Source organism: Colobus angolensis, unplaced genomic scaffold (assembly GCF_000951035.1).
Source record: "Colobus angolensis palliatus isolate OR3802 unplaced genomic scaffold, Cang.pa_1.0 Scaffold101, whole genome shotgun sequence".
NCBI classification, from domain to species: Eukaryota; Metazoa; Chordata; class Mammalia; order Primates; family Cercopithecidae; genus Colobus; species Colobus angolensis.
In genome coordinates, this window is record NW_012111031.1 from 9,365,603 (window position 1) to 9,377,905 (window position 12,303).

The 12,303-nt window shown below is 39.8% G+C and overlaps 1 protein-coding gene across 1 annotated transcript in view; it reads left to right on the plus strand.

The window, feature by feature from the left end:
• The window catches only part of EPSTI1 (epithelial stromal interaction 1 (breast)), a 116,755-nt gene that overhangs the window by 63,768 nt on the left and 40,684 nt on the right, over positions 1–12,303 (plus strand). The window contains exon 7 of the mRNA XM_011940372.1: positions 11,848–11,941. Within this exon, the coding sequence (XP_011795762.1) occupies positions 11,848–11,941 (94 nt within the window). The remainder of the gene's footprint in view (positions 1–11,847; positions 11,942–12,303) is intronic.

Genomic DNA, 12,303 nt, shown 5'->3' on the forward strand with positions numbered 1-12,303 from the left:
CTCCCAAAGTGCTGAGATTACGGGGGTTGAGCCACTGCATCCAGCCTAACAACAGATTTTTAATGTAGATGAAATGGCCTTCTATTGGAAGAAAATGCCATCTAGGACTTTCATAGGTAGAGAGGAGACATCAATACCTACTTCAAAGGACAGGCTAACTTTTGTTAGGGGCTAATGCAGATGGTGACTTTAAGTTGAAGCCAATCCTCATTTGCCATTCTGAAAATCCTAGGGCCCTTAAAAAACTATGCTAAATGGTGTGTATGCTCTATGTATGGAAACAAAGCCTAGATGACAGCACCTCTGTTTACAACATGGTTTACTGAATGTTTTAAGCCTGCTAATAAGACCTGCTCAGAAGAAAAGATTCCTTTCAAAATATTGCAGCTCATTGACAATGCACCTAATCACCCATGAAAACAACATTAATTTCCTTGTATATTTCCCAGGACTTTAAAGTTAGTATATCTAAACTTAAACTTTTGATACTTTTCTTCCCAAACCTTGTTCTAATACCTATTAGGATATTTGGCAGTATTTCTAAACCAAATATCAAAACCAAGAACCAAGGTTTGGGAAGAAGAATATCAAAAGTTCAAGGACAGACATGCTAAGTTTGAGATGCCTGGAAGATATACAAGGAGATTAATGTTTTCCTGCCTGCTAATGCAGTCTCCATTCTGCAGCCTATGGATCAAGAAGAAATTGGATGTTCACATCTTATTATTTAAGAAATTGATTTTTTTCAAGGCTATAGATGGCGATTCTTCTGATGGATCTGGGCAAACTAAATCGAAAAACTTCTAGAAGGGATTTACCATTCCAGATGCCATCAAGAACACTTGTGATTCATGGGAGGAGGTCAAAATATCAACATTAACAGGTATATGTTAGAGGTTGATCCCAGCCCTCATGGATGACATTGATGGACTCAAGACTTCAGTGGAGGAAGTCACTGCAGATGTGGAAATAGCAAGAGAACTAGAATTAGAAGTGGAGCCTGAAAATGTGACTGAATTCTTGCAATCTTAGGATCAAACATCAATGGATGGGGAGTTGGTTTTTATGGATGAGCAAAGAAAGGGATTTCTTGAAATGGGAACTACTCCTGATGAAGATGCTGTGAACATTGACTAAATGACTTAAAATTTAGAATATTGTATAAACCTAGCTGATAAAGTGGTGGCAGGGTTTAAGAGATTGACTTCCATTTTGAATGAAGTTCTGTTATGGGTAAAATGCTGTCAAACAGCATTGCATGCTACACACAAATCTTAAAGAAAGAGTCAATTGATGTGGCAAACTTCAATGTCTTATTTTAATAAATTGCCACAGCAACTCTGGCCTTTAGCAACTACACCCTGATTAGTCAGCAAGTATCAACAAGAGCCTCTACCAGCAAAAATGTTACAACTCATCCAAGGCTCAGATGTTAGTATTTTTTAGCAATAAAGTATTTTTAAATTAAGGTGTACATTTTTACAGACCTAATGCTATTGCACACCTAACAGACTACAACACAGTGTAACAAAAACATTTATGTGACTCAATTTATTGCAATATTTGATTTGCTTTTTTGTAGTGGTCTGGAAGCAAACTCACAGTATCTCTGACATATGACTATACCTACATATTGTATGTAAGTTCAATAGGACATATTGATATTGGGGATGAAGAAGAAGGAAGAATCAAGGAAGACTCCCAAGTTTCTGACTTGAAGTATTGGAGGTGTAGTTATGCCATGTACTGAGATGGGGGCTACTAGGTGAAAACCAAGGTTTGGGAAGAAAAAATCAAGAGTTTAAGTTAAGTTTAAGCTTATATATTTAGAAGAATATCAAGAGTTTAAGTTTGAGATGGCTTGGAGATATCAAGTGGGCAGTTGTACACATGAATTTGGTCTCACTGAGCAGATGTGTGGGAAATATAAATTTAGGAATTATTAGCATGTAAATATAAAGCCATGAAAATGGATAAAGTCACTTAAGATGAAATTGCATGTTTGAGAAGAGGACCCAGGACCAAATACAGAGGATCTCTATCATGTAGAGTTCAGGTAGATACTAAAGGACATCTGAGAGGTTGGGCAAATCAAGAGTGTGGTATCATGGAAAACAGGACAGACATGTTTCTGAAAGGAGAAATTAGTCAATTCTCCACCAGTGTTGAAAGGTCAAATGAGAGGAGGACCAGTGACAATGGCTGTGATCTTGACAGGAATGATTTGGGTATGATGATGGGGCTGAAGCTTGATTGAATTGGACTCATGAGTAAATGGAGATATGGGAATAGATTTGACATTTAGCAATAACTCTTGAATAATTTGAAAGTGAGAACAATGAAATGAGGCAGTAACTGGATGAGGCTGTGGAATCAAAAGTTTTCTTAAATGGGTCATGTTTGTATGCTGATAGAAATGATCCAGAAGAGGAGGGGAAAACTAGACACAAGGGAATGACAGAAGAAAAAAACTTGAGAAAGAATATATGAATAGGTTCCTGAGTATACATAACCAATGCTTAATGATTAGTCAGTGATTAAAAGGAGAGTACTTTCCCTATTATAATTGAGGAAGCACTCTTCACATTTTTGTTAAAGGAAGATAGGTATAGATATAGGAAGACTTAAAGATTTTGTGTTGGCAAGATGAAAGACTTATTTCTCTATTCTCAATGAAATATGAGAAGATTGTCAGCTGAGAACTGAGAACAAACAAAAGGTACAGGAGAAGAATTAATGAGTAGGCTGGGCATAGTGGCTCATGCCTGTAATCTCAGCACTTTGGGAGGCTGAGGCAGGTGGATCACTTGAGGTCAGGAGTTTGAGACCAACCTGAGCAAATGGTGAAACCCTGTCTCTACTAAAAATACAAAAAATTAGCCAGGTATGGTGGCAGGTGCCTGTAATCCCAGCTACTCAGGAGGCTAAGGCAGGAGAATCACTTGAACCCAGGAGGCGGAGGTTGCAGTGAGCCGAGATCATGCCATTACACTCCAGCCTGGGCAACAGGAGCAAAACTCCATCTCAAGAAAAAAAAAATTAAAAAAAAAAGAATTTATGAGTGAAATGGAGTAGTAGAATTCAGTAGGATGAAGCTAGAGTTAATGGACTTCATTTGAAGCCAGTCTACATCACCACTGCATCCTTCTTCATACCTCCCATCCCAAAATACCAGATATGTTATTTTCCCCAAGTTTGATTGATTGATTTATTTGTTTGTTTATTTATTTACTTACTTATTTATTCTGGTGCAGACTCAGAGAAGGCAGATGGTTGGCTTGATCTAAGTTTGAGATTTTTCCAGACATATATGATGGAAGCAGGGAGAAAAGGGAGAAAGGAATTTGTAAGGGAAAGATTTAAAAATTGGACTATGGGCTCTAAGCTGCACAAGAATTAAAATAGATGGGAACTGATGGTTAGAAAGAGGTGGGGAATCAGTGGTTTGGAAATCCCAGAAGACTGGAATGTTGTTATATTGATAGTACTTGAAAGAAGAACATGGACTGACAAAGTTGTATTCAGGAATGGAATTTATCAGATAGTTTGGAGAGAGGACATTTATTCATGACAATGATGACAAGGGTACGGCCCTGGCAGTGTGGCTGAGGTAGAGTGAAGAAGAGCTACTGGAGACCAAGAAATCAAGAAACACAGCTTGTGGTTGGGGAGAGCACATAGGATATCCATGTTAACAGTAGTCAAGATAAGGAGGAAGGCTGAAGAGTTTTTTAAAAATAAATAAATGCATACTATATTTAAAAGGCAGTAACACTCCTTCCATTCTTCTTTCTTCTTTCTCTCATAGTATGGAATGGCAGGTAGAAAGATCTCTCAAAGATTGCTCCAGAGCCCATGGGAGTGAATGTTCTGGTAGATTTAGGGCTTTCCTGATGGGGGCCAGGCCGTGAGGGGGCAATGCTGGCATGGGACCCAGTCCCCTCTGTACTGCTCATTAGCAGTCTGGTTGGTGGCAACCAGGTATAGAGCAAAGCACCCGGGAGGAAGCTCAGGACCATTACAACATCCTCCCCAACCACAACCCCAGCATGAAGACAATTGTTGGAAAGGTCCGGAACAGGTACTGAATAAGAAAAATCAAGTCCATAAACTGGAAGTGTCCAAGGTCATCAGTGTAAGTCTAGTGCAAATCCAACAATACCACCAAGTTGACCAGGAACGCATTGCTCACAATGGCCATGGCAGCAGCCGAGGCCATCAACATCAAGAGGTAGATGAGAAAGTATTAATAACTGGCGTTCCAAGCCCAGATGTAGTTGTTCACCCAAACCCAATGATGATCAAAACGGTGCACACACAGCAGTCAGTGCTTAGATCAAGCTGGTGTTCGTAAATCATAAGTAGAGCACCTCACCTCTTTAGAAACATCACTTCATTGAATTTATAAACTTGAAGAAATAATTCATTTGCTTTTGTTATAATGCCAGAATCAGTTACACAAGTTAGGGTGGAAATAAACGGGTCTACAATCAGAAGCAGATAGGGCAGAAGAAGGTAATACAGGAGAACTAGCTTTTGATGGTAGCCAAGTATTTCCCAGGTATATTCAGTATTCACCATCCCTTGCAAGACCAGGTGAAGGATAATGAAGGTATGGTTTCATGTATGGAAAAGGTAATGAAGCAATCTTTACATGGCCTTCTGAACACATTCTGGAATTACACAGGAAAATATCTATGCTCCTGCCCTGACCAGGTATTTCAAATCATGGGTTTTCTAGCAAAAAACAGGTCATAACATAACCAACTAGCACCAAAGCCAGTAGAGCAGGAAGAGAACCAGGAAGTCCATGCTGGGGGGTGTTCCTCTTGTTTGGATAATTTTCAGCCAGCAGCTCTGGTGTTCCTCCTTCCAGCATTCACAGAGAATTCAAAAAGCAGCTCCTCTTGGACAGCAGTGTCTGCCTGACATGGCGAGTAGCACCCAAAGCTGCAGAACATGCTTCCTTCAGGAGGCTGGGTCTGGCACCAGCCTTGACCAACTGCCAATTACATGATGCCCACGCCTTCTGGGCGCACGAAAGACTGAAATCTTAAACAAATGAGAGATGGTTGACCAAAAGGTTGAAGGATGACAATGGCAAAGAGGATGGTATATTCTGTGTTGTGGGAACTATAGGAGCAAACATGTTTTGCAGGTGATGGGGGAAGTAATGGTCTGGAAGTAGATTGGGAGCAAACAGGATGTCTGCTTCACTTTCAGGCACCAAGGAATATGTATATGAGAAGTAAAATAGCTCCATATCCGGGGGTCGGGGGAAGTACTGTTCTCAAGAGGTGGTCAGGTTTCAGACAATGTGGGAAAGCGAGGCCGACTCTTTTTTTTTAAACTTTTTATGTTGAAATAATTTCCAACTTAAAGATACAATAATAGTAGAAAAATAGTTTCCAATAAAACTTTCATCTGGCTAACATTAATATCTTATATAGCCATAGTACAATGATCAAAATCAGAAAATTAACATTGGTACAATACTGTTAATATAAACTGCAGACCTTATTCACATTCCATAGTTCACTCCAGTGCTCCTTTTCTATTTCAGGATCCAATTCAGGATCACGTAAAACATCTAGTCATTATGATTCCTTAATTTCCTCCAATATGTGACAGTACTTCATTTTTTTTCCCTTCTCTTTCATGACTTTAACACTTTCAGTGGGTACTGGATAATTACTTTGTAGACTGTCCCCCAATTTGGGTTTGTTTGATGTTTTCTCATGAATAGCTTGAAGTTATAATTTCCAACAAGAAAATTACAGAAGTGATGCTGTGTCCTTCTCAGTGCATCACGTCAGAGGGTACGTGATGGTCAGTATCCTTATCACTGGTGATATTTACTTGGATCATTTGGTAAGGTGGTCTCCAAATAACTGTTAAGTTATTGTTTTTCTCTTTGCAGTTGATGAATGTCTTGGGAGAGATATTTTAAGACTATACTATATCCTGTTATCTGCAAACCTTTGCCCAGTGATTTTAGCATTTGTAAATGGATCTTGGCAACATTTATTTTTACCTGGGTGTTTGCCTAATAGTCATTTTGTATTTGAGGGAGACTTTCTGCCATGAAGTTAAGAATCCTGAGTTGTTAACTCTTGGTTAAAGATAAAGAGATTTTTGCCCCCCTGGAAAGGTTTGGAAGGCTAGAGGGAGATGTGGGGGCTTAAGTGGCAGACATACTGGGCAGTGTGGGATTGAGAGATTGAGTGGTATTGAATGATTGGTGAGACTGGGACACTCGGAGATGACGGAGATAAATAGGAATGTGCAAGACAGGATAGGACTAGTACTTAAAGGAGGTTATCCTTGGTTCTGAATTGGCACTTTCATAAAGTTAACTTTTGGTGAATTTATATAAATTTGTGTAGATCAGCTTGGCGCTATTAAGCATGGTTTAATCATGCGTAGGCTGAGTGCAGTGGCTCATGCTTATAATCCCAATACTTTGGGAGGCTGAGGTGGGAGGACCACTTGAGGCCAGAAGTGATCAGCCTGGGCAACACAGCAAGACCCCACCTCTAAAAAAATATTAGCTGGGCATGGTGGTGTGCTACTGTAGCCCAACTATTTGGGAGGTTGATGTAGGAGGATCACTTGAACCCAGGAGGTCAAGGCTGCTGTCCAGCCTGGGCAAAACTCTGAGACCCTGTCTCAAAAAACAAAAACAAAAATTTGTATATCTATTTATGTGAACCTATATTAGAATAAAATTCTACTTCTAGGTTTATATCCTAGAAAAGTATTTATGTATTTGAACAAGATGTATATACCAGGATGCTCACTGGAAAAAAACCATAAATATCCATCCGTAAGAATGTTACGTGTATTATATCCATATCATAAAATGCCAGTCAGCTGCCAAAAGGAATAAGATAGATATTTATAAATATGGAAAAATCTCGAAGATGTGGTTAGATGACAAACATCTATTTTCAGAACAAAATATAGTATCCCACTTAAAGAAAAAAATCTGTTAGGGTAGGAAAAGCTGTAGTTAAAAAACGTAAACACCAAAATTTCGGTGACTTAACAAGAAGTTTATATCTTTCTTGTGGAATGATCCAGGGCTGATGTTTGAGTCGGGTTAGCTTTTGCCCCCTGGCATTAAAAGCTTCAGGCAAAAGGTGACTCTGCTATCTTTTGCAAATGCCTTGCAAGCTCACCATCTTCAGTTAGAAGGAGGAAAGAGTATTAAGAATCCTGTGAGAGGTTATTGATGTGGATCACTTCAGCCTGGCCCATACATTTACTCACATTTCATTGACCAGAATGCAGATATATGCTCCTAGGTCACATCTAATTGTGTGGGAGCTGGGAAATGTAGTCTAGTTATATGTCCAGGAAGCAGACAAACACATTTTAGAGAACAGCCGGCCTTCTCTGCCTTATCCTAATTACTGTCCCCCAAGGTAAATCACTGTTCATTTGTATGTAATTTTAAATAGATATTTATCAATTAATAGAAAATAATCAGGATACATACTTGACAATTCATGATGTCCTTTGGGGAAAGCAGTCAGATTGACAGAGATGTTAAATAGGACCTTCACTTTTTTTCTTTATATTTTTATCTAATTTCTATTCTATTTTCTGACTCGTATTTATGTATTACTTGTGCAACTAAAAATTAAATTATTAAAGACCAGATAAATGAAGGGAAAGAATTCCTTAAAGTTTATGTAATAGGTTGATTACTTTGATTAAGTACAAAGTTCTCCCAGCATTACTACTCACTTTCATGTTTTGTTTTGTAAATCTTGGGGTTTTGTGTATCCCAATAGTTTTCTCTCACTCTCTTACTTACATAGGCTCTGTGAGTGCTTGTACGTGTGTGAATGTCATTTGCTCATACCCAGTTATGTGAAACTGACTCGAGCAAAATAATATTTCTTTAGATTGTCCTATAACCCATATTGCTAAGCACATGGCAGAGACTCTGGAAATATTTGTTGCCTGCATGAATACATGCATGTCTGTACGAATGATTACTTACCTAAACCTCATGGTGGTAAAGTTCAGGTTTGTGAAGCTATTGCAAAGTACATGTAGAATGCATTATTAGATTGTACAGTTCCTAAGACACACTGAGGTTTTATTTCCAAATGTGTTATATAACATGAATTATTCATCAGTCAGAATCATGTAGACTTAAGATAATTATGCACATTGAATATCCATCTGTACTACTGTAGTAGTTCTTACCATCACCAGGGGTGCTTTTAAGAAATGCAGATTCCTGGATCCCACTCCAGACATGCTGAATTAGAGTCAAAGGCTTAAGTCCAGTAATTTCTAGGAAGCACCACAGGTGATTCTCATGTAGCCAGTGCCACACTGGTCTTCCCACTGGCATTCTGGAAACTATTGTTCTATGAAATCTGGAATGGGATCTGCCAAGTCTCCCTAGTAAACACCACCATAGTCTGTGTGGTTTTTTTTCCCTTTTTATTTGAGAAACATTTCAAACACACAGAAAATATGTATCAACCACTAAGGCCATATTGTTAAGATATTGCTTATATTTGGTTAATTAAAAAAATAAATATTACAGAGACAGCTATCCCTCCACCCTCATCCTTTCCTTCTCTGTCTTTCCCTAGTAATAACCACTATCCTGGTATGTAACATTTGTCAATGTGCTTTAACCAAAAACTACCAGGAACATACCTGTAGTTGAACAAGTTGGGTTTATTACTCATTGCAGCAAAGGAAAATGCATACCATAGGGAATGCTGAGTTATCTCAGTGAGAAAGTGTTAGAAAGACCCTACTACAGGATTTGTGTTTTGGTTGGGTAATTTTGGGGAGGTCTACGGAGGCAGGGAGTTGCTCTGGACTGGGCGCCATCAGAATATGGGGACAATTTTATGATTGGGTATCTCAATAAATCTTACCTATGGGAAGGACCTAGAGTGACTATGAAGCTGTAATTAGTGAAGAAGTAGCACTCATTCACTTAGAGGAGATGATGTTTGGTACTTTGTGGATTGCATGATGACCTTGTGTAAAGTGGATATTCTGTGTGACTATTTACATCCAACAGTGGAACAAGGCTTAACTTCAGTGTCGGATCAGATCAGTTTATAATAACACTGAGATTTAGACGTGAGCATCAGATCAATTCCTAGATGCCAGGAGCTGCTCTTCTCACTTGGCAAGTGCTTCTAATTTTACTACCTATAAGTGAATTCGCAAAAAGCATAGACTGCCTTTTAAAATATCATTGTATCATGATTTGAAAGGCAGCCTCCTCCACTCATGTATTTAGGAACCAAAACTGATAGAGACTCCACCACCTTCAATGCCAACTTCCAACATTTCCTTGAGGGCTGTCTCTGTTCCAGCCAGGAGAATAACGTATGGAGGCACATGCATGGGAATTTTCTAATAAGTTAGTACTGGATGTGGCATTCATCACTTCTCACATTCCAATGGTCAAGACTCAATCATATAGCCAACCTTAGCTGCAAGGGAGGCTAGGAAATGTAGCTAAGTTGTGTGGCCAGAAGAGGAGAATGTAAATTTTCATGACCATTTAGCAGTCTCTGCTACAACTATATTCTGTTGAGGCAAGATTTTGTTGAAGAGACCTTTGAGGACGTGCCATAGAAAACAACATAAGAATGAGCAGGAAGGAGCCTTAAAAATCCTAAGTTGGACATGAGTAAATTTTATTTTGTTCTATGGAGAATAGAGGAAGAAATCTTTTATGCTTGGATCAGAGTGACAAAGTGGAAGAGGACCACCCCTCTCCAACAGGCTGCAGAGTCACAGTAGTTCTAATACCAAGAAACCTGAAGAGCAAAGTGAAAATAGTGCTAGAGTCCAGGGTTCTTAGTCCAGTTGGACTTCCCACAAGGATGGTTTTCCTTCATTTGCCCCTCAAACAGGTTCTACATCTTACTTTTGTTAAATATTACCACAGTTACCTACAGGGATCCCACTTCAGTTCAGCCAATATATGGAAATTTTATTATATACCAGGGACTAATGCTAATAGTAGAAAAATACGAGTTAGTGTAGTAAAATGGGACTTCCTTTGTATAGTCGATCATTTGACAGTAATCCACATCCTCCGCAGGCCGCTACCTGTATTCCTCTGGCAGTCCTGTGACCTGTCGCTCTGCTTTATATCCTGCAGCATGAGTGGGGTAGTGATAATTGGCACAAGGGCCACAGCTAGAGGCTAGCTATGCAGACAGCTTTGTGCTTGGTGTTGGCAGGTAAGATGCAGCAGTCAGTAAACTGAGGGGCTGCCTGTCAGCTTAGTCTGAAGTTTCCTCCTTGCTTGTCACAGTGTTTCTTTTTCACTGCTTTCTCCTATGGTCTGCACTCGGGATATTCAGAGATCTCATCCAAACTTCTGGCATCACTCTCCTTTTTATACTTTTGACTGATGGCTTCATAAAGCCCCAGACAGTGGGGCAGCTTCCAGATCCTGCGACTTCATTAGTCTCCTTGTCTATTCTGGGCAAGATAAGTAATCCAAGACAAATGGAAAGGCTGCTCGTCTCAACTGCTGAATGTTTCTCAGGGTTATGTTTCAAAGGGTCCTGTACATTGCTTCACTTTTATTTCTTCCTTCCCCAGATCAAGCTTCTGACCTTTTTCAAATGCCATGTTCTACCTAAGTAATTATTTGAAGTGATGTTGGCACCTGTTTAATTTCTAATTCCTTGTTTTCCCCCCACACTGGATGCCATTTGTTCTTACCAGATACTTTGCATTTCCTTTGATGCCCATGTCCTAAGTACTTGATGAATCAGATCTTAGCATCGGGCTTAAAATGTTAGGGGGAAGCAGAGGGCTAGCAGGAGGGAGGGAGGGAGATGGGAGCAGGCTGCACAAGTCTGGTGCAATATAAGTCAGTGCTCAATGAGGTATGTGGCTGTGAATGTGCAATGAAGAGATAAAAATCCCACAAATTACATGAGAAAAGGACAAAGGGGTAGAAATTAATCAAGGGTAGGCAGAACGGGCCAGGCACTGAGGGTAAGGGCTGGGAAATAATTCCAGTGTTCTATGCTTGGCATAAGTGAGAGGGGAAATTGGGGTGGTGGTTTGGATTTTTAAGGTAAAAACAGAGAGCTTCTTATTTAAACTGAGGACATTTCTAGGTCAATTTTTCAGAGCTAAAAAGAGATATTGGAAATGCAGCCTAGAATCAGCAGCACTTTTTAACCTCTATGGAGGCTTTTTCCCCCTCCCTGAAACAAAATGCAAAGGACTGTGTGTGCGTGTGTGTGTGTGTGTGTGTGTGTGTCTGTTAACAGAGGGTCCACTTTTGCTTTCAGAGTCCTAAAGGGCTCTGTGATCCATAAATGGAAAAGAGCTACTGGATTAGAGGGTCTGTGTATCCTGACAGCGGTCAAAGCCATGCGGGAGATGAGACGAGAGGGTAAAGGGCTGGATGTAAAACTGGTGTGAAGCAGGATGTTGTAGGGCGTGAATGTTCCACAGCTCCACCCTAAAGTCTGAGTGTTAAGCATTAAATGTTCAGATAGGAAATTAGGGCCCCAGGCAGTGGAATGTGCTCTGAGAGAGGACTTGTATTTATGTCAGTAATACAAAGAGGAAAAAATGAGGCCATAGGTTCACATTTCATCAACGTAGTTTTATATTTTTGAAATATTGTTCTTGAAGAATGCAATCTTGCAATCGCGTTCTGTTTTGATTTCTACTACACCTTGTTCTCAGCGTAACTTTCTGTTCTGCCGAGGACAATTTTAGTCATCACCCAAATAAGTCTAGGTTAGTATCCAAAGGAACAATAAAGAAATATATTCATATTTTTGTGAAGGCACTAACACCTGTTTGTGTTCCTGGTAGCAAAACCACTGAGTTCTTGAGCAAACTGAACGTAGAATCGCCAGACAGAAGTGCCTGTCAAAGTGCTGTTTGTGGCCCACAATCCTCAACATGGGTAAGTGAAATGCTATGCAGGGTGCTGCCTGGCACATTTTATAGAGGTATTTAGTGACTGAAGATTAGGGATATAGAGTGACTTGTACATCACAGAATGCTGGAACTAAAGATAGATGACCTGATCCGAAACTTTGACCTCAACTGTTGCCTGAGCTATAAAATAATGCTTGTATTATTTTATGGGCACCTGGAGTAAAACAGCCTCAGAGAAGTCCTTCCTCTCACCCAATCATTCATTTACCCACCCATCCACCCATCCACCCATCCATCCATCCATCCATCCATCCATCCATCCATCCATCCATCCATCCATCCATCCTTCCATCCTTCCATCCTTCCATTCTTTAAATTCATAGGTCT